Genomic DNA, 26415 nt, shown 5'->3' on the forward strand with positions numbered 1-26415 from the left:
TTCCTCGGGCGAGTCTCTTCGCTACTCGGGCTGCACATTGAATTTGTCCCGTGGAGGTTTTCACCACACCACTGGCTCTGGAACATTCTGGAACATTTGCACCGTTGTTGTGTCCGCTGCTTGCTGTGTTGTGTTCGGTTGAATGGATGTGGTGCTTAGACACCAGGTGTAGGTTGTATCTATGGGAGTGCAGGTATGTACAGGTTGTGTGAGGATGTGTGTATATGTGTGGAGGTGTATGTGTAGATTCACAAATTCATGCGCAGAGGTTGGTATAACAGTAAATCTCTCTGAACAACCTGGTAATTTGACCCTGGGCTACCATAATAATTATGACATTGGATTTACCCATATTAAATATTATATATTGCTCTCCTCAGCATGCGTTTGCGCCTCCTTATCACTCTACGAGTGCGGTGTTACAGTCCTTTTGTGTCTCTGATGCCTCTGGAGATGTTTTTACAGACGTTCTCGTTCAAGGCCTTTGCTGCTTCTCCACACGCTGTCCTCTTGGTCCGTCTTCCTGGTTTGCTGTCTCATTTGCGGGTGTCCCAGACAACCCCTCGTGAAGCTGGTCTGAGTGGGAGCAAGCAGTCGACGTCTCCGTGCAGGAGCCTCGGAGATCCACGTCCTCAGAAGACGCCAGGACACCAATCTGCTCACTGATTACAGCACCGATCTCAGTCTCCAGGGCCGGACAAGGAATTTCTCCAGAGACACCAGGCTCGTTGGCAATGTTAAAAGCACCACCCGGTGTGGATGGAGTCATTTCTTCATGGGTTATCTCCTACATGATGTCCACCTGACGTTTAGGGAAGTCAGACCATGCTGATGAAAAAATCTCCCTATGGAGTTACTTCTACGGAGCTTCCAAACAGGAAGTGTGAAGTAATCATCCGCAAGTTAACTTTAAATTGCACAGCATGCATTAATGTTTTTGTGAAGCTGCAATTCGATAAACATCAACGCATCATTCTCCCTGTTTCAGATGATTGCTTTTGGAGAATTTCAGTGAGAGAAACAAGACTCACACTGTCTTTGGGGTTGTGTGTCTATAAAATCAAAGTTAGACAAAGCATCAAACCAGCTAAGGTGCTGGAAAATACAGGACTGAGTGTCAATTACACAAGTTTCTGACAGTTGTGTGAAATTGTAATATATATATATATATATATATATATATATATATATATATATATATATATATATATATATTACAATTTAGTATAGTATATAATATATATATATATATTACAATTTAGTATAGTATATACTATACTAACTAGTATATATATAATATATATATATACATTACAATTCAGTATATATATATATATATATATATATATATATATATATATATATATATATATATATATATATATATATATATATAGTGCTATACTGATACGGATATCACAGCTGCAGCTGCCATAGACACAAATGTCCAGGAGCTCCTTCGTCATGAGCTGTGTGCCAGACAAGATCTCATAAGATCTCAGTGGTGAGATCTTTGTGGAGCGCCATCCCAACAGAGGAGCTGTATTGTGATTTGTGATCTCTTGTGCTCTCCACAAGAGAACGTGGTGCAGGGATTGGCAGTAACAAAAAAGAGAATTAAAGATTATTTGAGTTTACGGTATTGACATATTGACATGGTATGGTATTGACATTGATATTACTGTGGACTGATACTGTTTCCTATCGCTGGCTAATATCTCCCCCTAGTGGAATACCCTGGAACAGCACAGTGGAACAGCACAGTACATGGTTATGTGAATGTACTGTTTTTACTGCATGGTGGGTAATTATGGGCAACACCTTCCCAAGGTGATAGACCTCGGGTCGTAATAATCTTCTTTCTTTTCTTGTGTAAAGCACTTTGAATTGCCAGTGTGTATGAAATGTGCTATATAAATAAACTTGCCTTGCGCTTCACTGTCTTGCAATATTATGCAGTCTTTGTATGCAGTGATTTCATTTTCTCCTGTCTGGTCTCGAAACAGGAAAGTCCTGTTTCGTATGTTGCACGGAGGTCCTGGAAAACCCATATTTCATTAAAATTGATACGCTCCTTTGCATGGATGGTAAACATGTTTTTGATTGGTTGATTCTTGAAACCCTTTCTGATTGGCCACTGCCTCTAAGGGTGCGGTCCAGGTGGGCCATCATCTCAGTATAAGGAAGGAACTCCCTCCTCTGCAGGCTGGTCACAAAGAAGTAGAGTCCATGATGATGTTCTGGAGATGAAGCTTGTGGGCCTATTCTGCACCGGGTCTGGTCATCCCTGAGTGCTACAGTTAAACACAAACGCAGGTACATCTGGGTAATAATCATTGTGTGTAATCCGCACACAATTTGTGAACAAAACATGCCCATATATCTGTGAGAAGAGTCTGATTTATTCTCTACAGATTCAGACAAAATTAATTACAAAGCTAATCTAGTGAACCCTCCACCCCCAAGACTTGATTTTAATTAAATTAGTAATCAGGTCTGTAAAAAAGTATTTAAACACCAAACACTGACTAATCACAGTTGAACTCCACAGATGACACCTCACTTACTTGACTATTGTAAGACAACTGAGAACATCTTTGTAATGAAAACTCTTCCCTGCCAAACACACCGCTATGTGATTACAGAAGTTCAGATGGACTAGTCAATTTTTTCTTCAGAGCAATCAAAAACATACTTTGCTTTATTATTTACGTACATGCAACACTTCCATACTCCAGGATTGCTGTTTGTGTTGCTCAGGGTCAGATGGAGTCCGGGACGAAAGCTTGGTTGCTCCTGCAAGTCTCTGGAGCAGATGATCATGCGTGGACGCACATGGAGCAGCGTGGTCACCAGACTCTCAGACGGAGAACCTCTACAGGCCTGTGCTCCATGGCTCTGGGCTTCCACACTAGGGGCTTGGACCATGGACGTGGGTGTGGACCTGCAAACTGAACAAGACACGCCTCCAGACTCTTCTCAGTGGTCCCCAGGTGCTCAAGACACGCCTCCAGACTCTTCTCAGTGGTCCCCAGGTGCTCAAGACACGCCTCAAGACTCTTCTCACTGATAACCAGTTGCTCAAGGAAACTTCCACCATACATTGGTCCACAAGCCCTTCGCTTTTGTTCGGGCAGACTGAAGAACCAGCTAACATTTGCACATCATTCTTCTCATATTAATAATAAATTCTTGCTTAAATTATAAATATGATCAGGTTATTGAAGATTGTGCTTCAGCACAAACATGAGAACAGCTATTTACTGGCTAATTTTGTTGAATTATCTGAATACTCTATTACAACTAAGCTTTTGTTTTGGGAGGAAGCAATTTATCATATTTAACATGCCCTTGAGAGTGAAAAGGGTTTGGATGAACTATTGTAAGCATTTTAAATAACATTTTAATTTACTTTATTAGATATGTTGGTGATATGATAAAATCAACCATATAGAAAATTAAAGTAACTTAGTAAAACTAAAGGTAGCAACTCAAGACTTCTTAGAAGTTATTTTATGGATGATTTATAAGGCTAATAGGAAGCACCCTAGTCCTAATGTTGAGATTTTGCAGTATCAAGTTTATCAGTGGAGTCTTGCTGTATGTTCAGTACAGCTCAGGAAAAGTCCTCCGGTGGCCAACCCACCAGTCAACCACAGCTGGTCTTACAGATTCTACACATGCTAGAGTGACTGAATGACATTTTATAAACACTAGAGATGTATGGGTCATTTCTCTGTCCGATGACTATCTGACAACCTTTGGCCCTTTCACCTACTAATGCAACTACTGTATTGGACACCTCAAACACACTTTGCAAATGGATTCTTGTTCATTAGAACACAAGAAGTCTGTGCATACTGGACCACACCTGTAGTCTGCACATCAGTGATGTGTGTTTAAGCAAAAGACACACGTATGTAGGAATGTAGATATAGATCCGTTAATCTGATGGTACCACCTCAATAAATGACAAAAAACAACAATACAATGCAATTATCTTATTGTCTCTGAGACAAAGTCACACATAACATCAGCAAATTGCAAATGAAGTTGTTCCTCTTAAGCGATCTGCCTGCCAAAGCAATCTTGTCTGATGTGGCCCGCTGAATGTGCCCTGTTGAGTGTAACGCAGGCACAATGTAAAACACAGGCATGTGAAATAACACTGAAAATCACACACACGTGAACATTTACTCACAATTTAAAATCAGCTCTCACTGTTCTTCTGTATCTGCAGGTTGTCCAGTTGAGAAATCTACGCACACAATTCATTACCGACATACAGCAGTAAATGCAACAGTGATTTCAACAATAACAAATATACTAAAGTGTATCGTGAAACAATTGTCTTGTTTCATGCAAAGTAACTTTAAAATTTTGAACCAAGAAACAATTAAAATACTTAAATACTAAGATGAAGCTTTTTTTTACCGAACAGTTTGATGACTTACTTTCTATGCAGACTTTGATGGACCACTCCATATTGACCGCTGACCCAGGGGCCGTCGGCTGGCTGCTTTGTCCAGGCTCGGGTGTGTTCTCGGTCGGGTAGAGCACACACACGGCGCCAGGCGAGTGACCGCTGGACCCGTCCGTGCCCATCGTCTGTAAAATCAGGCTGCTGGAGCCGCCATCACAGAGGCTCTGGAGTGGAAATGTGAGCGAAAGAAAACCGGGCACGTGCGCCGTCCTGTCGGATGAAACCGGAGACGTCTTCGTTCTCACGCAAGCCCCGTCTGCTGGGCCAGGGAGTGGATCTTCACCTGCAGGGTGGTCTCCTTCAGTCGCAGGTGTGTGGTTTGGTCTACTTACAGACTCGTCCGTGGCCGTCGTTGTGAGCTGGAGCGATTTGAATGTTTGTCCATTTTGACATTCGCTGAGGTTCAGCTCAGGACCGGCGAGGGAGTCCAAACAAACGTGGTCGCCGGACCGTGGAGATGTCGGCTCCTCCAGAGGAGATGTTTCCACATCAGTAGCCAGGGTGGAGACCTGGATGACAGACCCTCCTGAGGGGGTGACGTGGCCCGTGGAGGTTGGAGCACCTTCTTCTTGCTCCTGCTCGTCCACCCCTGCATAACATGTAGAAAGCACCAGTATCAGAATACTGTAACATTTCACATTTTCACACAGTCTATTACAGATGCACTTTTAACATTCTGAAGTGCGTATTACAAAGTCACTTCTCGTGTGCACTCTCTCCTGCTCTCACTGTAGCCCAAGAGCATTGTGGGTAGATTCCTTCCACAGACCTGGTAAGATGGGCTCTTCCTTTGTCCCCTGGATCCCAACAGGTCTGGGATCAGTGTGGAAATGTCCTCGATCTCCTGTCAGTCCTGCTGTCTGTAGCCCACCACATGGACTTGGTACAGACGTCATATCAACATTCACTTTTGGTGGAGCTAAAAAACCAATATCAAAGATGTCAAGATGTCAGGATATGCAATAGTTCAACTGTGTAATAGTGAGTAAGAGTGCAGGGATGATGTAATATCCTGCTGGAGGTGAAAGGTTAAATGATAAATGCAGGATCTACACTCACACGGCTGCTGTGTTAGCTGGTTGGGAAATGACAATGACAGGTCCTCTATCAGCTTGTTTCTCTCAGCTAGCGCACTCTGGATGCTCAGAGGAGAAGAGCTGGCCGGTTTAGTAACTTTCAACTGAGGCTGGAAGTCTGTGCTGCTGGGATGCATGAACACTGCTGGATCTGCTGGGACTGCCGGCTCTCCTGGATCTGCTAGATCTGCTGGACCTACTAGATCTGCTGGGTCTGCTAGATCTGCTGGACCTACTAGATCTGCTGGATCTGCTGAGTCTGCTAGATCTGCTGGACCTACTAGATCTGCTAGATCTGCTGGACCTACTAGATCCGCTGGATCTGCTAGATCTGCTGGGTCTGCTAGATCTGCTGGGTCTGCTAGATCTGCTGGCTCTGCTGGACCTACTAGATCTGCTGGGTCTTCTGGACCTGCTAGATCTGCTGGATCTGCTGGGTCATTTCTCTGGAACCTTTCAGGTGTTGGTTTGCTTAAATATTGCCTCGTAGGCGTTGTGGTAAAATGTTCCTCGGACACTTCATGCACATCAGCCAGTACTGATGTCAGGTCATTCTCCAAAGCAGGACTGGATAGGTCTGTATCAGAGGAACAAATGTAGTCTATATTATCTACAAAGCATGTGTGCAAACATATGGATCCATCAATAAACACTAAAAAGGCTAAAAGCCATTAAATAAATTGTTAGCAGTCCCTATGAACAAAACAGCATTAACGGAAAAAAAAACCCACTAATAAAATAATACAACAGCTGGTGTTTTTTTCAAAGTAGTGCTAACAAGTCCTCCTTAGGTAATGTTTCTGACAGCACAATCTGTCAAACATGTATCCTAGTTTGGATGGCCCAACCTTCATGAGAACAACATTATATCATATGGCAACGCAAGAGCCTTTACAGATAACTGTGTTTCACCATAGGCCAGAGGCGGAGCATCAAACGATGTGTCATCAGAGCAAACTGCAGTCGTGATTGGCTCCAGACAAGGAGCAGGCTCCTCCCCCCCAGACATCACAGGTGTTTCATCCTCACAAGTATTAAGTGCTAAAGGCAAAAAACAGAACAGAACATTCTGAGACTCAATATTATGGGGATGTGAATATATATATATATATATATATATATATATATATATATATATATATATATATATATATATATATATATATATATATATACAGTATATATAGATTTAAAAAATAAACAAAAAGTATGAGATCGCATGGTTGTAACTTCTCTACATATTGTATTTTAGCAGCAACTCATTGCAGGTTTCACTGTATGTAAATGTGTTTCATCATGTAATCTATAACTTAACACCATCTACCATTAAAATAGCTTCACCTAAGTTAAGATGTTCCATACCAAGTCCAGGACCTGTGCCATGCTGTGGAGGTTCACTGCTTACAAGAACTTCACCATCACTCAGGTGCTCATCTCTTGATGAACGCTGCTCGGCCACATGTTCCCTCATCCCCTGGTCCGCAGGGCCAGTGTGCCACGACACAGAAGGCCCACCACCAAGATCCTCCACAGACTCGAAGGCAACACTAGATGCTTTTTCAAGAGGTTGGTCAGCTTTTAGGGATACACTACAGCACTGGTTGGTGGATGCTCTATTGCTCAGAGTCTTTTCCTCAGTGACGTCCTCACCCAAACGCAGCACAGATGCCGGTGTGTTTGGTTCAGCAGTAGCGAAGTCCACAGTCGTTCCCTTCTGCTCAGGATTGTGTTTCTGAGACAGGTTCTCCACAGACATGCGCAGTGTCTCGTCGACATTATCTGTCGCTGGAGTTCCTTCCCACGTTTTCCTGATATCGTGGGCTGAAAGCTGGTCGAGCATTGTACACACTACACACCTGGCAGCTTCTAGCTCTGTGATCGCTGTTGGAGATGTACCTACAGCCTGCATTGCATGTGTCTTCAGGGGCTCCTCAGTGGACGTCTCTAAAATACTCTGTAAAAGTTCTCCATGACTCTCAGTATCTATCAGGTGTTCACTACTAGGCAGAATCAGGCCAAACACTGATGTACTCAGCAATGAATCTACGAGCACATCAGTAGGGTCTTCAACTGTAGAACAAGAAAAAAACATTTGCATTGATCCTCTGTATACGAAACAGAACTGATTACAATTTCCAATTTTTTTTTATGGTACACAATTGTCCAAATGTACATGGAACCAAATGTACATATATATATATATATAAAATCAGAGGATGCAAGTATGGATCATGGTACCTGTAGTCGCTGCTGTTGACATGGATGTCTCCTGTGTGTGTTTGGTGTCTTCAATGGGCTGCTGCTGACTCCACACGCTGGAGGTGCATAGCCCCACTTCTGCTGAACCACCATCTAGCACCTCTGTTAATAACTCCAGTAATGGTTCTGGTAATGGTTCTGATAACAGCTCTGGTAATGTCTCAGGTAATGACTGTGGTAATTGCTCAAGTAATGACTCAGGTAGTGGCTCTGGTAATGACTCAGGTAATGACTCAGGAAGTGGTTCAGGTAATGACTCAGGTAGTGGCTCAGGTAATGACTCAGGTAGTGGCTTAGGTAATGACTCAGGTAATGGCTCTGGTAATGACTCAGGTAATGGCTCAGGTAATGACTCAGGTAGTGGCTCAGGTAATGACTCAGGTAATGACTCAGGACATGGTTCAGGTAATGACTCAGGTAGTGGCTCAGGTAGTGGCTCAGGTAATGACTCAGGTAATGGCTCAGGTAATGACTCAGGTAGTGGCTCAGATAATGACTCAGGTAATGACTCAGGAAGTGGTTCAGGTAATGACTCAGGTAGTGGCTCAGGTAATAACTCAGGTAATGGCTCTGGTAATGACTCAGGTAATGGCTCAGGTAATGGCTCAGGTAGTGGCTCAGGTAATGACTCAGGTAATGACTCAGGACGTGGTTCAGGTAATGACTCAGGTAGTGGCTCAGGTAGTGACTCAGGTAGTGGCTCAGGTAATGACTCAGGTAGTGGCTCAGGTAATGGCTCAGGTAATGACTCTGGTAGTGGCTCTGGTAATGACTCTGGTAGTGGCTCTGGTAATGACTCAGGTAATGACTCAGGACGTGGTTCAGGTAATGACTCAGGTAGTGGCTCAGGTAGTGACTCAGGTAGTGGCTCAGGTAATGACTCAGGTAATGACTCTGGTAGTGGCTCTGGTAATGACTCAGGTAGTGGCTCAGGTAATGACTCAGGTAGTGGCTCAGGTAATGGCTCTGGTAGTGGCTCTGGTAATGGCTCTGGTAATGACTCAGGTAGTGGCTCAGGTAGTGACTCAGGTAATGACTCTGGTAGTGGCTCTGGTAATGACTCAGGTAATGGCTCTGGTAATGACTTAGGTAATAACTCAGGTAATGGCTCTGGTAATGACTCAGGTAGTGACTCAGGTAGTGGCTCAGGTAATGACTCTGGTAGTGGCTCTGGTAATGACTCAGGTAGTGATTCAGGTAATGACTCTGGTAGTGGCTCTGGTAGTGACTCAGGTAATGACTCAGGTAGTGGCTCAGGTAATGACTCAGGTAGTGGCTCTGGTAATGACTCAGGTAGTGACTCAGGTAGTGGCTCTGGTAATGACTCAGGTAGTGGCTCAGGTAATGACTCAGGTAGTGGCTCAGGTAATGACTCAGGTAGTGGCTCAGGTAATGACTCAGGTAGTGCCTCTGGTAATGACTCAGGTAGTGATTCAGGTAATGACTCAGGTAGTGGCTCTGGTAATGACTCAGGTAGTGGCTCTGGTAATGACTCTGGTAGTGGCTCAGGTAGTGGCTCTGGTAATGACTCAGGTAATGACTCTGAAAACAGCTTTGTTTGACGGCTCTCCGTCCCAACTTGACCAAGTGGTGAATACGTAAACTGCAGGACCTTTGGTGCCATGTCTGTGGATACAGAGTGAGTGTAAGGGAGATCCTCGCTAGAAGACACTCGGTGGTATACCACCATATCAGTGAGGGCAGAGGTGATCTTCTCACGGTTCTGATCGGTGGTAGGAAGAACAAGGGCTAGATTGGACCTGGAAGACTGCCTAGAACAGTGAACACCTTTACAACAGAACAGAATGGCATCGGGTAGACTTTCTGACTGAATCACAACCACATGGTCAGACGGAGGCGGGGTCATGTACAAAAGGAGCGGGTTTTTAACCAGCTCAACATGACACGATGACGGGGATCTCTGGAACACAGCAGATCGCACAGTAGGACGCCTGGACGTTGCCGTGTTTGTGAGGTCTTCTGGCATCACAGAGTTTTGCTTCACCTCCTTTCCATGGTGATCCTGGTCATGTGTGTGACTTGAAACAGCCCGGCTGTGGTATATCTCATCACTGGTGAAAGACTGTGTGGAATCCAACTTGGTTTCAAATACGAGTTTTCCGGCCTCCCTCTCATGATGGAAAAGTTGTTCAAGTTGAAGGGATCCAGAAGATTCTGAAGTCAATCTGGGGAAGGAGACTCCTGACACAGAAGTGGACCCTGTGTGTTCAATGTACAGATAATGGTTAATCATTCATATGGAAGCCATAGCTGTTTAGAGCACAGACAGTCTACACAAAATAATACAGCAAAATACAACACCAAAGACCCCAGATAAAGAGGTTGGCTTTGCTGAGAAGCATATTCAGTTCTAGTCCAGATATCTTATATTCATCTATTTCAGTAGGAAGCAAAATCTGTTTTGCTGTCTGGCGTCCTTTATTTCTTTTCCCCGCAACCATAGGAAGTGAAGGTTTTATTTCTCTGTTTTTATCTTCAAGTCACACTCTGTGGCCTAGATGTAGTGTTGGGGTGAAGGTAACGACCCGGGTTAGAGTCCTGGTCTCAACCGGTTAAGTTGCCTCCCGATTGGCTTTTGAGTTCAGCACTAGGGTCCTGCCACCAACATAAGCCCCATGGTGGCCAGTGGTGTCATTTCCAGGTTCAGAAAGTAAAAGTCCTCACCAGGATTTTGCTCAGGCTTCCTGGATTGTGTTGATTCCACTAATTTGACCTGGATTGCACTAATTTGAAAATCTAGCAAGCTTGAGCAAAGTCCTGGTGAGGACGTTTACTATCTGAACCTGGAATTGACACCTCTGGTGGTGGCTCACCCATCCGGCCACTGTGCCACCTAAGACTGCCAGGGCGCACGTTGCACACAGTCTGCTAATGGTGCGGATATCTCATATTACCTATAGCTTGTGTCATGATCTGGCAGACGGATGATAAACGTCGGTCGGTTCGGTTGAGATATTTTTCATTTGAAGGGACACCGGCTAAGCCGGCATACAAATCTGAAGTTTACCTCGAATCTTCAGGTGTGTGCGTGTGTAATGTACTTGGGTAAGATGCGTAGACGTATCAAAATTAAGACCAACATGGTGTTAATTTTATGACCAGCACCTGTGTGGTGTTGTAGGTTTACGGAGTTTTTGGAGTATTTAACAAGTATTAACTTGTATACACATATATCTCTTGAATAAAACATTAGCAAACGCTTATTCTAATGCGTGTATTTACTGTTAAAACAACCATTTATCCACGTGAAACCAAGATGTCGGGGGCTTTAACGATACAACGGGTGTTCTGGACCATCTGATTTACCTTTTACCGCTGTGAGGAGGTTGGCCAGGTCTCGCACGTTCATCCAGGGATGCTCTGTAATAAAGACCGACATGAGTACAGGGATGCTCTGTAATAAAGACCGACATTAGTACAGGGATGCTCTGTAATAAAGACCGACATGAGTACAGGGATGCTCTGTAATGAAGACTGACATGAGTACAGGGATGCTCTGTAATAAAGACCAACATTAGTACAGGGATGCTCTGTAATAAAGACTGACATGAGTACAGGGATGCTCTGTAATGAAGACCGACATGAGTACAGGGATGCTCTGTAATAAAGACTGACATGAGTACAGGGATGCTCTGTAATAAAGACCAACATTAGTACAGGGATGCTCTGTAATAAAGACTGACATGAGTACAGGGATGCTCTGTAATGAAGACCGACATGAGTACATGGATGCTCTGTAATAAAGACTGACATGAGTACAGGGATGCTCTGTAATGAAGACCAAAATGAGTACATGGATGCTCTGTAATAAAGACTGACATGAGTACAGGGATGCTCTGTAATAAAGACCAACATTAGTACAGGGATGCTCTGTAATAAAGACTGACATGAGTACAGGGATGCTCTGTAATGAAGACCGACATGAGTACAGGGATGCTCTGTAATAAAGACTGACATGAGTACAGGGATGCTCTGTAATGAAGACCGACATGAGTACAGGGATGCTCTGTAATAAAGACTGACATGAGTACAGGGATGCTCTGTAATGAAGACCGACATGAGTACAGGGATGCTCTGTAATAAAGACTGACATGAGTACAGGGATGCTCTGTAATGAAGACCAAAATGAGTACAGGGATGCTCTGTAATAAAGACCGACATTAGTACAGGGATGCTCTGTAATAAAGACCAACATTAGTACAGGGATGCTCTGTAATAAAGACTGACATGAGTACAGGGATGCTCTGTAATGAAGACCGACATTAGTACAGGAATGGCGACCTCCAGTGTTGGTCTCCTAAACGGAACAGCCTCTTACCTCGCCTAACATGAGAAAGTTCCTGGCAGTACGAAGCGATGAACCCCACGACATCCTGTGGCTGTCCGAGGACAACCGCTCGTCCGACAGCCACGAGTAAACTCTTTAAGCCGATCGGTACGATGACCGGCGGCATGTTTCCCCGGATGCGAGGACTGGCGTCGCCGCCTGTTTCAAAAGTAAACACGTACACAAGCCCATAAACAAGCATCGGTTATACGTGATCGAGTTCAAAATGACCATCACCAACCATCCTTTACTATTTCTGGTGTGTTTTAAAGCGATTATCACGTAGCTTACCTTTTTTATATCCGGTCACTGCTTCAGTTCTTTAAGTCGATATAGGCCGACTATTCAAGATGAGGACGACTGAACATCCAGCTGCTGCGGTCGTGTCTGTGTTGTCATGGAACCCAAAATACACTTTTATTTTTATTCAAAAAAGTCGGTAAATAAGCGTCATGAAATCGTGCTACAAATGATATAATTTAGGGTTTTTTTTCTTTTGCTTTGTTTTAGATAAACACAGAGGGATTCTGGGCCCAAGTGGGGGTGTACAATAGTAGCCTACATAATTCTATACTTTACACTATGCATAACCTTTGTGGTTCCCTAATGGATTTATGTTGATCTACAAGTGTGCTCCCCTCCTGAGTTTATGTTGATCTACAGGTGTGCTCCCCTCCTGGGTTTATGGTGATCTAGTATGATCCCCTAATGGTTTTATGGTGATCTACATATTCCCATAGTCTATGGGGCAGGTAAAGTCATTATGGTAACTGCTGATGCCAACCACACCCACTGAAGAGCTCGTGTGTTTACCAGCAGACACGACCTGCCATCTGTGCTTTCATTCTGTATTATCTAGGCACAGGTTTGTAAACCCGTGTTACACTTCCACTGTGAATTTCTCATTGACTTGTGTGAAATGTGTTGTGCAGATATTAAATGGAATAAAAAGCAAACTTTTTTCCCTCAGACTTTCATGCATGAAGATTACCCAGAATTTTATGCCATGATTCATTTTGCATATAAAGAGTACAGAGCACCAGCATGTTAATGCATTATTTTATTTCCTGCTCACAGAACCTCCCGTGCCTCTGTAGGTCAGCAGAACTGTAATGACCTGCATATGAAAAAGGAAGGCAAATAACATTTTAAATGATAAAAAATAAATACTGAATAAGGTGTGTGAAAGTGAATGGGGAAAAATGAATGAGTTAAATATTTAACTTTTTTTTAGCTATTTATCTTCCTTAGTTGGAGCTGGAGGTGTGGAACTAACCCAATGGTTGTAGACTAATAACTTAATTAAAATTGAAGTCCATACCTGTTGCGTTGGAGCGGCAGTAAACTGCATGTCGGACTTATTTCTTCTATGGGCCAGCCTGTGGCTCCCCCTGGTGGCAGGCGTGGAAACAGCCAGATGGGTCCACATTGTTGGGCTCATTGTGAGGACAGCATTGGTACTGAGAACTGTGGTAGCGTGTCAGCAGGGGGCGCTGTGGTTGACAGTAGCGGGATACGTGTGCAGACAAACAGCAGCCGTGGCAGCACGTGAAGGCGTAGGAGGGTGTGGACAGGCAGGGGTGCAGCTCTGTAGCCGGTCAAGGTGGCAGCCACAAGGGGGGACGCTGTTTTGGCACACTGGGACGTTGTGGTGCTGCAGGCCGTGAGAGGGCACGATGGCAGGGCCCGCGGCCTGCTGTGTGGGTCGCTCAGGAGCGGATGACACAGCCTCCAGCAGTTGGCACCGCAGACATGATCCACGCATGGTCCTGTGGACACCTCACCCCCAGGGGCTGTGGCACAATTCATATTTTATGAGTCATTTTTTTATTCCTGTCATTTCTTCAGAAAAACACATTTTTTCTGAAGAACACTGTGGTTTCTGAGGTAAATAGGGGCAACATTTAAGCATTTTAAGTCATTTTTTATTCAATTGTCTAATGTAAAAATCAGAATAACATCTTATATAATCATTTATTGTGCAAAAAGGAAATTATATTGATGTGTTGTGAAAAGCGCTATACAAATATATTTGATTTGATTTGATAAATTTCTAAGCTTCTTAAAAACTATGCACTTTTGACACACATACTATACTAAAAACCTTCAATATGAAACACAAAGCTAGAATACAGGAGCAAAACAAGAATCAGCAGATAAGGTGTCCCCTTGCCTGGTTTACCAGCGTAGTTTGGGGTGTAGAAAATATGCTGGTGAAGTTTCTTCTGCTCTCCATTGCCTGTCACCATGGAAACTCCAGCCTGGTACTCTGAGGGTGGCTGTGTCGTGTGGAAACGTGGGTCACCCTGGAAGACGACACGGGGCACTTGGGCAGATCCCAGAGTCCCTCTGGGACCACGCGTGTATCGTACCCACACCTGGGCACTTTGGGAAGTGGAAGATACACCAAGAATGGTGAGCGGTCAACCTGCTTGGGGGATGAATCTTTCACACGCCTGTGCTCTGATGAGCCTGCATGGGGCACTGTAGGCCTATATGCCCGTGCGTCAGAAATCTCCACAGACATCTCGGACTCTTCCGATGAAGGTGTTAGTGGACTGAGGGCTCTGATGTCCACAGGGGACTGAGGATGAGGAGATAGTGTTGTATCGGTGGCGTACGACTGACGTGAAAACGTGGGGAAGTCGTCGGTTGACATAACAGATATGGGAGAGGAGGCGGTCTGGAGGTGAGTGTCGGCAGCAGGTGTCGTGTCCTTGAATACTGACACAGGCTTGTGTGGGTGTTCCTGTGCTGACAAATGAGAAGCAAAGAACTCTGCTGGCACAGGGAGCACCAGATCTTCAGCCTGGTGAACAGGATCACCCGTAACACACTGCATTACTGCCATTAGGCCTTACTCTGTCAGGAGAGCGGTTAGACTAAGTACACTGTTGGGGGTGCCGGGGACCGTCCCTGTGGAAGTGTCCTCAGATGGACATGTGTCCTGCACCGTGTCTTTGGGTAAAGTGGGTGGAGACTGGAACACGATTATCTCTGGGATGTATCATGTTCCAGGCTTTGTATCGCTGGGGACCGGGGCCATCTGGATGAGAACGTCGGGGGTGACGTCCTGTAGGGAGACCCGCTCAAAGAGTGCCAAGCGGGCCCTGTGACACGCCGTGCCGTCGCTGGACGACGGTCGGCCACTCCCCTCCTGATCACGCAGCCAGGCGTCGGGCTGCCTCTGGGTCAAAGAGGCCTGGAGAGAGGGAGACGATGGTGGCGGACATGACTCCTTCAGTGTCTGTCCCCTCAGACCCAGTGTCACCAGGGTCTGCTTCTGTCTCTGGGGTGGTGGCTGGTGGTTGTGTACTGGGGAAGACTGGGACGGGGCCCTGGGTGTCTTCATAAAGTGGGCCATTACCCTGAACACACATGCTGTTCTGGTAAACTGTGAAACAGAATTGAACATGTAAGCACACACACTGATTTGTGGGAAAATATTGAATTGGTTTTAGATATATGAAACCTCTTCATTTGTCTCATTTATTTACATTTGATACCTTTAGTTCTTCTGAATTCTTTTATTAGGTTTTCCAGATCCAGATCCATATTTTCTGTAGAAAATAAATGAACAACTGTCTAAGTCAACATGGGGGTTTTTTTTTATAGTTTTGGTGAAAATAACAGGTATAACAGGTAATGGGCCAGCCTTTCACCTGAACTTCAGAAGCTCACCGAAATACAGCGAAACAAAATGACATTCTCTGGATGATGTCTCGATATAGCGAGACTTAACTCTTCCAGTAATGCTTTTAGTCCGTCAGGGACCATTATTTTCCGCGGAGGAATACTCATCATTTCTATACGCGGATGTTTGGGCCCATTAGAAGATAGCGTTTTAAAATCGGATTTAATCCGATAAAAACGTGGATATGATATTAGGATTTTTACATAGAACCGCCTTGCGTTGCGAAACACAACAACAATGGCTGTACGTCAGTGATGGACCACGTCATATAATGACCGTATGGAAACGTGTTTACAGTCTACACATCTCGAAATATCTCCTATAGTACAGATGCAGATTGATGATAAACGTCCAAGACAACAGAGAGTATAGGCTATAGGCTAATACATTTTTTAATTAATTTATAAACATGAATACTTTTTTGTAATTTATATTAGGATAAACTGTATATTTAGGGATTATCGTGTCAATTATTTGTGCAGTTGGTTACGGGAAATGACACCCACTCAGTCTATTCAATACCTTACCAACTTTACATAAAATACTTTGCTATCTATCACTGAGAATTGATCACTCCAGTAACTACAGACGTGGATATGTCGCCACGATCGCTCATTTACATTAAAGCTATAACAAACACTCAAAATGAGAAGCAGGGTTAATAGACGTGATGTTTAGGGTGTTTACACTACTTTTTATTCTGGAACAGCGTGGCAAACCATGCCAAAGATGTCGCACGTGTGTGCTGTTTTTGCACAATCTGCTTTAGAAGCGTTTCATTCTGAAGTGGGTTTTAATGGGTTTTTAAAAAACGTTTAATAAAGTCAAAAGTACGTCAGTTAAAGAATAGTTACTCTTCAAACAGGAGCAGGTGCCCTTTTATTTAGTCCCATTATAATGCATGCATGCATAATGCTTTGGGCATGAAATGAATGCAAGCGCGTTCAACGTCGTCACATGCACGCGCAGGCGCGTCCTCTCATGCTGATGCCAGATCGGTTTATTTGTAAATCTCGATCTTCATCACTGCAAAACATGTGTACAAACTGCTCTGTGATCAGGTTTAGCGAGTCACTTCCCCCCGGCAGCTCTCGTCGTGTCGTCCGGGTACGCCTACGATCGGCAGTGGGGCAACAACACGAAACTAGCACGAAGAGTGAGATGTGGAGTTGAGATTAGGGCTTTATATGGGTTTTGTTCTGGTAGAGACTTGATTTACTGGAGAAACCCCAAATAGTTCTCTCAGCCTGTGTGGTGCGGCTCACTCACGTCTCCCACATCCAGTGCTGAGCGCTGCTTGGTTTCGGTTCTGTTCCGCGTCGGTACGGTTGTGTTTTCTGGTGTTTTTAACGATATTTTCGCGATGGCAGGCGCCGGACCTGCTGACCACTGGGCTGAAGATGTTCCGACACAGGTCGACGACGCAGAACTGTCTCTGCAGGGCATTAACTTGCTGCTGAACAACGGCTTTAAGGAAAGTGCCGAGCTGTTCCACAAATACAGGTGAGTGTTTATCACTAGTGAATGATGGTGCTGTAGTGAGGACAGGTGAGGTAGTTTATATCCCACAGGCCTCATGAACTGGGTTCAATATATTGGACTGGGTTCAATATCCTAAATGACTCTTCCGAGTTTCTACGGCTGTCGTTAATTCCAGTAAAAATGAGAATATCTGCTGAAACAGCTACACGATTTACTTTATGGTTCACTTAAGACTGGCAGAAAATGACTCCCACGTAGAGGTTCAGTTCACACGAAGCGCTCTTTTAAAATCGTATTTGCAGGAAAGTCCAGTTTCTCACACCAAAAGGGAAATAACCAGTTTCCCCTGTCAGACAGGCGCATGCGCACTAAGATCACGTGCGGAAAGCGCCGTTTAGTCTCGTGTCACGCTGGTGAATCTCGGTTCCTGCTGAAACGCTCTTGGACTCTGTGAGAAGATCGGATGTGTCCTTACTTAAAGCTGCTGCTTCCTCCTTACTCTGTAATTGTGGAGCTACATTTAGTGGCGCTAAACACCAGTTCCCCCCCCCCCCCCCAGTTCGCGCGCCCTGCTCCCAGCGTGATGTTATACTGGGCGCGTTTAATGGGTGGACTGACATTTCATTGCGCGCTGGGGGGCTTGAAGCACCTGCTGGTACCAGAACAGACTCGTGTTTTCAAATGAGCATCGGCAGTTCTGAATGAAATGAGACTCCGTGTCTCCCCCAAACGTGTCCGCCTGTAGCACCGCTGCACAGTCACGTCACGGTGAATCGTCTGTCTGTCACTTGCCTGTCTTACACTTGTTCACCTTTTCTTCTCGTCAAAAGTCCCTAAATAGGCATGATTCAGTTGCAGGGTAATTCAGAGGGTCAGGAGATGAGAGGACTAAAGCTCATATATGCGTCTATCTTGTACTGTTAGATTTTGAGTGAAAGTTAGAGATGCCATTAATTTGACCATAGCACAAACCAAAATGGCCTTAATGTAAGCCTGAAAGAGGCACTTGGCCTGTGAAGTGTTGCTTATTAGAGCAGTTTTATTCTCACACTTATGTAGCACCTCAGTCTTAAAGTTGACACTTTCAGACTGCTTTAATTTACTTAGTGTATACTAAATACATTTTATACACTTTACATAAGTACATGTATTGTAATGAAACGTTAAGCCTTCTGTGCCATTTTGGGCACCGTTACAATAATTGTTTTATGCAGATACTTTGAGGGGGAAAGGCAGTTGATCCAGCAAATGTGTGGCTGTCGCTAAAGTAATTCAATATGACTTGAAGCTCATTTCACATATCTTCATTCTGAAGTGCGTTATAGGGGAATTCTAGTAAAAAAAACCCATTGCTTGTTCTAGTAGAAAGCTTACAGGCTAAAAAATGCCCGTGTACTCCTTTTTAAGAGGAAGTTGAAGGAGTGTGCCAGTGTTAAGTCTGCATTTCATCATTCTACAGTGTTTGTCTCATATTGTGCAGAAACTCTCGTAGACTTCCACAGAACATAATTCAAGATCATGAAACACTCTCATACTGCTAATGTAGTGATATAAAGTTCAAATATAGGTATTCAATTTTAGGATTGTGCAGGCACCTTTTAAATTATTAATTTATGTCTTCAAAGTTTGAAATACCCCCCCACCCCCCACGTGTCACCTAAATTAAATTTGGCTGGAAAATACAGTTAAATACATTTTAGCAAGTAGTGAGAGTGGGTGTTGTCTCCCTACAAAGCATGTGGTGCTAAATTAGTTGTCAGACTGGATAGCCTATGATGTTTAGCACTGGACTCAAACATAAACAACGTTAGCTTGTTAGCCAGCATTAAACCACTAAACCAGGCCGGCAGCTCAGCTTACGATGACTAGAAAGACAAGTAGATTAGGTGTAGTCATGGCAACCACATACAAAGCAAACTAGAGATTTTACAAGAGATGCAAATGGATTCAAAACAATGTAATTGCATTCAAAATGATGGACTGACTGTGTTGAAGGTGTCCTACTCCAGAGGGACAACCTTGTGTTTAAACGCCCGTGTGTGCTACACTGGAAAGTGCTTGAAATTCATTCCAGCAAACCCGCAGAAACGGGTCATGAAGTCCTGACCAGATCAGCGTGGTTCATATCATCCCTCTGGCTAGCAGGAATCACGACCTGCCCAGCAAACATCTGTGACGCATTGCGTCTTCCTCTTCCTTCCGCTGTATTTTATTTATGTGTGTATATTTTGTGTGTTTGTGTGTCCCAGGAATTACAGCCCTCTGATGAGTTTTGGGGCCAGCTTTGTCAGTTTCCTGGTAAGCAGTTTCTTACTTTCCCCCTACAGAATGTAGCTCTCAGCCTCTTGCAAACACGTGCTAGTAGATGTTAGCGAAGCTAGCATCATCTAAACTACCATGCGCCATACTTCCACATTAATATCACTCAACATCCCTGTGGCCAAGACGAATCCACAGTTGATTACAGAATAATCATTTCTAGTGAACGTCTGATGGAACAAGGTGACCTGTGTCTGCTCTACCAGACACAGAGCTGAATGATGAGGGTGGTCTATACAAGGTCCTGTCCAGCCTGTGTCGTGTGTCCCAGGGAAGCATACGAGTTAACCAATCAATAGCTATGTAAAAAAATGTACCTGTGCTTAGAGAGTTCCTCAAGCACTGATTAAAGAGCTGTGTGCCATCACAGCAAAGTCACTGAGATTATGGACCAATCGTGTGGCTCCAAGGGGATTTTTACTGGTGCCTTAATACCTTATATAGGAACAGCTGCACTGACTGCATAGAAAACAATACAGCTGGCTCTCCTGGGTTTGAAATGACCTGCGATGCGATTGGCCGTGTTAGACCGGCACACGCACGCTGCTCTGTTCACACGTGAGACGACGTGTCGTGTTTGTGGCCCAGAACGCCATGTTGACATTCGAGGAGGAGAAGATGCAGTTGGCGTACGAAGACCTGCGTGCGACGGAGAAGATGTGTGAGGGAAACATCGCCGGCGTCCTGGAGAGCATCAGGAGCAAGATGAGGAAGAGTGTGAGTGGTTGTTCTCGCGTCGACACGTGGGGTGTGCGGCCCCAGCAGGGACCTCCTAATCCACTTACAATTACCAACATGCCATAAACTAGTCCATTTGGTGGAAAAAGAGATTAAATCATAAAGTAATCACATTTTCTTTTTTATTTGATTGGAGTGAAAATTCAAAACGTCCCTGCTGTTGCAAGGCCTGAAAACTGATGGATGAGTTTACATGAGGAGTTTCAGGGGCTGTTTTTAACATCTAGAACAACATTAAGCTCACACAGCTGACATTTTTAAAGTTGACATTTCATTCAATAGAACATCATCATTAATTATGCTGGCGGAGTCCATTAATATGGATAACACATCTAGTGATGCTGTGTTTAAGTTCTTTTCATAGCGGGAAATCCGAACTCGTGATGCAAAAGGAAGAAATCTATTAAACCGCTCAGAAATATTTCCCAAAATGGAAGTAGGTTGAGCCACACAGGGACTCATAGCACTGATGTTTTTAAGGCTTTTGGTGCAAACATTGTTCCTCGTGTTTGATCTTGGGTCGTTAGGCCAGCTTGCCTAACATACGTCGTTAGGTATGTGTTGTTAGGTATGTGTAGTTAGGTATGTGTTGTTAAGTATGTGTAGTTAGGTATGTGTTGTTAAGTATGTGTAGTTAGGTATGTGTTGTTAAGTATGTGTAGTATGCTGTAGGGGTTTGAAATGTACTTCTTAGCCCGTGATCTGAAGGGCCTGCTTCTTGTAGCAGGATCTCTGCCATATGATGCCAAACCAAATATTAGGAAGTAAAGACGACCACTTCTCCTATTTGCTAACAGAGTTTGCTTTATCTTGCCTGATTTGGAAGACCTGCTTCAAGAGGTCGACCCCACCTGCTGACCGTGTGCTCAACTCCAGCAGGTGGAGAGCTCCAGGTGCGAGGAGGCGGTGGTGGAGAAGCTACAACGTCTCATCATCGTGGCGGACTGCCAGGTGTACCTAGCCGTGCTGGCCTTCATCAAACAGGAGATCTCAGGTGGGCCCAGACGGACACCCCGGTCCACTCGCATGACCCACATTACCCACCGATCCTCCAGTTTCACTCCATCATATCTACATAATGCACCAGAGTGTCTCCTCCAGCGTGTGGGCTGGCTTTGTAAATGCCACTGAGAGATCTCTGTGGCTTTTATCAGGGGTTACACAGACATGCCATTTACAGTGTCTCTCAATTAAGTGTGGCTTCAAAACAGAGGAAAAAAGTGAAATATTGGGTGGAATCTTTGTTTTATATAGTAAATAATATTCAAAAAATGGTGCCCTTCAAAAAACATTCCACACCCTGAAGTCTTCTACCCACCTTGCCTGACATTTACAGACTGTTCAGCAAATATATAAAAATATGATTTTGAAAGTCAAAATTGAAAACCTGCTTGCATAAGTATTGCATACGCTTGCATAAATAAAGTTGCTTGCACTGGGGGAAAAACCTGCCTGCATAAGAATCCGAACGGCTCTGTGCTGAACTGCTGCAGTAACAGCTCCTTGTGTTTTTGGGCTAAATTTCCGAATGCTTTGCACACTGGTTGGGAGTGAATTAACCCAGGTGGATTAACCCAGGTGAATTAGACTAGGCCCTGTAACCCAGGCCTCCTGACCAGGCATGAAAATCTGTCACCTTTCGGCGAAATTCCCCGTTTTGAAGTTGAAAAGGGTGACCTACGTGAATCATGTAGATCCGATGAGTTTTTTGTTTGGGGGGGGGGGGGGATTATATTATATATTTTAATTATCATATTGACGTAATAAGCAAACAGAGCACTTCCGAAATCGGCAATTTCAATGACACAGTGGCCAGCAGTTTCCGCCCAGAACCTTCATAGAGGCCAAATAGCGTTTCAATCATACCAACCTTCTTCATGTTATTCATTTACTGCTAAGCGGGACGAGAAGCAGGACCTAGTGCTATCTACACCGGGGACAAGGCAGAAGAGCGTACATTTACCACTACATTTACCAGATCGTACATTTACCACTACATTTACCAGATCGTACATTTACCACTACATTTACCACTACATTTACCAGATCGTACATTTACCAGATCGCACATTTACCACTACATTTACCAGATAGTACATTTACCACTACATTTACCAGATCGTACATTTACCACTACATTTACCAGATCGTACATTTACCACTACATTTACCACTACATTTACCACTACATTTACCAGATCGTACATTTACCAGATCGCACATTTACCACTACATTTACCAGATAGTACATTTACCACTACATTTACCAGATCGTACATTTACCACCACATTTACCAGATCGTACATTTACCACCACATTTACCAGATCGTACATTTACCACCACATTTACCAGATCGTACATTTACCACCACATTTACCAGATCGTACATTTACCACCACATTTACCAGATCGTACATTTACCACCACATTTACCAGATCGTACATTTACCACCACATTTACCAGATCGTACATTTACCAGATCGTACATTTACCAGATCGTACATTTACCACCACATTTACCAGATCGTACATTTGCCACCACATTTACCAGATCGTACATTTACCACCACATTTACCAGATCGTACATTTACCACTACATTTACCAGATCGTACCTTTACCAGTAGATTTAATTGGGTTATTAATGGTTTCAATCGTTTTCATATTTTGCGGTAAAACAAAGTTACTGCCGCTCGCTACAGCGTTGAACACTGTCAGAGCCACAAGCTCTGGTGATAAATAGGTAGATAGGCCTATTAAGTTCACATCAACCCTGTGTAGTTAACGGTGACCTAAAATAAGAATCAAGATTTTTTTTTCTAGTGTGTCTGTAGTTGTAACTGGTGAATCCAGGGACGTGTGATAACATTCGCGCCAGGGCTGAAAACGTTGAAGATGAAGTTGTAAAGTCTTGTCGTTTGAGTCTACCCTGTGCTTTAGCCCATGTTAGAAAATAAAAACACGTGAACCTGGTATTTTTACACTCATTTTTGCCGCTGATGTATTTATTGGTTCATTAAGACGTAATAGTTTTGACTGAGCCATCTGGAATGGCGAAAGCGGCTTCTCGCGGTTACGAATCTGGCTCCATACATTGAATCCATTGACATGACAGTCAAAAAAAAATGTTTTATGGATTTTACTATATTTTACGGAGCCCGTAAGGTGACATCATGTAAAAAAAAAATAATGCGTGGCCACGACTTATTAACGCGTGGGAACGAGATACTAATGTCGCCTTTCACACGCGGCAACAAAGTTTATTTTTTCACAGCAAAGCAAGCAGATCCCAGGGATGTTCGCGAACTGACTGCCCAAGGAAGGTAAACCTGGCTTTAAATAAAGTAATACTTAATTATCTTGTTCGCACATGTTAATTATCTCGTTCGCACGCGTTAGTAAGTCGTGGCCACGCGTTATTATATTTTTTACATGATGTCACTTTACGGGCTCCGTAATATTTGGCATCACCTGTCGCTGTACCCCCGTACACCAGCAGCCACCCCCCCCCCTCCCCCCCCGTGTCGCCGTATACGTATGACGTCACATGTCAACGCCCCGTCGCCGTATCCCCATGACGTCACATGCCCCGCCCCCCTGTCTTCTCACCTTTTTAACCCCTGACCCATTTTCATGCCTGCCTGACACATTTGCTCCAGGTTGTTTTAGTTGGTTGAATGATTCTTAATGATGGACTACACATTTCTGTAAACATCTAGGTTTTAACTTGGTTCTTGTAGCATTTTCTTTAGCTTACCACAGTTAAATCTTTTTTAGTTTACCTTTCCTGTCTTGTCCTGTCTGCTAGGGACCTTTGATAATCATGAAGGTGAATTTTCTCTCAAGCTTTAGCTTTAGTTTTTTAGTTGGAACCTGCCCTTCCTCACTGTTCTTCTGTGCTTACCTTCAACTCTCTCTCTCTCTCTCTCTCTCTCTCTCTCTCTCTCTCTCTCTCTCTCTCGCTAACATAATCCCATGTATCTATAATGTCACTGTGTCCTTTTTAGGCCCAAATCTTTCATCTATGTAATCCTGGATTACATAGTACGCATCACAGTACAGGAGTTGGATACTTATGCAAACACCATTTTCAATGAGTAATTTTGTTTTTGCATAAAACCAGAATCACTTTCTAAAATTCTTAATTTTATGATGATGGTGCCATTTATAGTCCAAATGAATCTGGCGGCTTGTAAGGGTTTGAACAGACAGTTGACTCAGTCCTTTAACTGTATTTCCTGTCGCTGTTTCCGGGCAGCGTATATTAAAGCTGGATGGATCCTCCGGAAAGCTTGGAAGATGTACAATAAATGCTACAGTGACATTAGCCAGCTCCAGGAAGCCTGCCAGAGAAGGTGCTCCGCCCCGCAGGGAGGTGTGTCCTCCAGCCAGCAGGGGGTGCCCTCCTCCCAACGTGTCAAGCACGCTCCTGGGTCTCCTCTTCTTCCTGAACCCCTGAACCCTGAGAAGGAGCCACAACATACCCGTCAGTCCAAAGGGAGCCGGAAGGCCGCCGCGCCGTCCTGCCACCAGGGGGCGCCCACCGCGGAGGCCCTGAGCCGCCTGAAGGGGTCGGTCAGCTTCGGCTACGGCCTCTTCCACCTCTGCATCTCCATGATCCCGCCTCACCTGCTCAGGATCGTTAACCTGCTGGGTTTCCCCGGCGACCGGCAGCGGGGGCTGTCGTCGCTCGCCTACGCCAGCGAGAGTAAAGACATGAAGGCTCCCCTCGCTACGTGAGTGACCCGCCCCCAACGCTGCCCCGCTCTCCTGCCCCACCTTCTGCTGCCCCGCTCTACTGTTGCCCCGCTCTACTGCCCCGGCTTCTGTAGGAGCTCGAAGGCGTTTGTGTTATTTTCAGTGTCACACACACACACACACACACACACACACACACACACACACACACACACACACACACACACACACACACACACACACACACGTTCATAATCAGTAACTGAGTAGCAGTTGTTTCTGTAAACTTCACGTAAAAATATCAAAACTATATTTCACATTCTCTGGTGCTATGCAGTTAGGGCGTATAAATAATGTTACATAATGTTGATAATCACAAAAAATCCATTTTGACCAACATTTTTAGCCTTGAATTTTAGTGACTTCCAAAGTTATGAGATTATTAAAAGGTTTATTATATTTTAGTACTGTGTTATGGCCTATACTGTATAGCTTTGACAGGGAAATAGACCAGATGCTTAAAGCCACTTCATGTCTGTCTCAGGCTCGCCCTTTTGTGGTACCACACGGTAGTGCAGCCATTTTTTGCCCTGGACGGCTCAGAAACGGAGGCAGGACTTCTGGCAGCGAGAGCCATTCTTCAGAAGAAGGAGTCAGAGTACCCAAACTCCTCCCTCTTCATGTTCTTCAAAGGCCGAGTGCTGCGCCTGGAGGTGAGCTCACGTTTGAGGGTGCTGAGCTCACGTTTGAGGGTGCTGAGCTCACGTTTGAGGGTGCTGAGCTCACGTTTGAGGGTGCTGAGCTCACGTTTGAGGGTGCTGAGCTCACGTTTGATGGGTGCTGAGCTCACGTTTGATGGGTGCTGAGCTCACGTTTGATGGGTGCTGAGCTCACGTTTGATGGGTGCTGAGCTCACGTTTGATGGGTGCTGAGCTCACGTTTGATGGGTGCTGAGCTCACGTTTGAGGGTGCTGAGCTCACGTTTGAGGGTGCTGAGCTCACGTTTGATGGTGCTGAGCTCACGTTTGCGATGTTGGTTTTGGTCCGTCCCGTCCAACCCACTCCTTCTTCTGACTCCATCAGTGCCAGATCAGCGATGCGCTGGTGGCCTTCAACAGCGCCCTGGACCTGGCCAGACACCAGAGGGAGATCCAGCACGTGTGTCTCTACGAGATCGGTAGGTGGGTTCGTCCGTTGGGTAAAAGCACTCGAGCTCCGCCTTGGGGGGGGAGGTGTTTGGGGAGTTTCCCCATGCAGGTGACGGGGAGCAGTCACTCAGAGATGTGCCTTTTTCACAGTGATCTCCCTGCACAGTA

At 44.7% G+C, this 26415-nt stretch overlaps 2 protein-coding genes across 8 annotated transcripts in view; one reads left to right on the forward strand and one right to left on the reverse strand.

Annotated features, from left to right (window-relative positions):
• Window positions 1-3986: 3986 nt before the first annotated feature.
• Window positions 3987-13009, reverse strand: LOC143475029 (uncharacterized). 5 transcript variants are annotated; one of them, XM_076972741.1, is made up of 12 exons: window positions 12458-13009; window positions 12158-12325; window positions 11146-11199; window positions 8428-10038; window positions 7798-8355; window positions 6901-7629; window positions 6472-6600; window positions 5543-6136; window positions 5253-5402; window positions 4455-5072; window positions 4202-4258; window positions 3987-4117 (listed from the first exon to the last, which is right to left on the reverse strand). In XM_076972741.1, the coding sequence occupies exons 2-11, from the start codon at window positions 12291-12293 to the stop codon at window positions 4218-4220; spliced, it is 4620 nt and encodes a 1539-aa protein (XP_076828856.1). In that variant the 5' UTR covers window positions 12294-12325; window positions 12458-13009; the 3' UTR covers window positions 3987-4117; window positions 4202-4217. The 5 variants fall into 5 exon arrangements, with proteins under 5 accessions (XP_076828856.1, XP_076828854.1, XP_076828855.1 ...); XM_076972739.1 differs by having other exon boundaries at window positions 7798-8367; window positions 8416-10038; XM_076972740.1 differs by having other exon boundaries at window positions 7798-8091; window positions 8164-10038.
• Window positions 13010-16844: 3835 nt separating this feature from the next.
• LOC143475031 (tetratricopeptide repeat protein 39C-like) overlaps window positions 16845-26415 on the forward strand; it is a 14393-nt gene continuing 4822 nt past the window's right edge. The window contains exons 1-8 of one of the 3 annotated variants that reach the window (XM_076972744.1): window positions 16845-16967; window positions 17231-17363; window positions 19592-19640; window positions 20250-20378; window positions 21276-21393; window positions 24660-25137; window positions 25644-25812; window positions 26183-26276. In XM_076972744.1, coding sequence (XP_076828859.1) covers window positions 19608-19640; window positions 20250-20378; window positions 21276-21393; window positions 24660-25137; window positions 25644-25812; window positions 26183-26276 — 1021 coding nt within the window. In that variant the 5' untranslated portion in view covers window positions 16845-16967; window positions 17231-17363; window positions 19592-19607. The other 2 variants (XM_076972742.1, XM_076972743.1) reach the window with 2 other exon arrangements.

This window comes from Brachyhypopomus gauderio, chromosome 14 (genome assembly GCF_052324685.1).
Source record: "Brachyhypopomus gauderio isolate BG-103 chromosome 14, BGAUD_0.2, whole genome shotgun sequence".
Classification (NCBI taxonomy): domain Eukaryota; kingdom Metazoa; phylum Chordata; class Actinopteri; order Gymnotiformes; family Hypopomidae; genus Brachyhypopomus; species Brachyhypopomus gauderio.

Coding starts and splice junctions, on each gene's coding strand:
- LOC143475029 (XM_076972737.1), bottom strand. CDS start 12,293: ATGCCGCCGGTCATCGTACCGATCGGCTTAAAGAGTTTACTCGTGGCT. Junction 10,039..11,145: donor CCTCCTCACAGCGGTAAAAG/GTAAATCAGATG, acceptor TTGAACACACAG/GGTCCACTTCTGTGTCAGGA. Junction 4,259..4,454: donor CATCAAAGTCTGCATAGAAA/GTAAGTCATCAA, acceptor TTGTGTGCGTAG/ATTTCTCAACTGGACAACCT.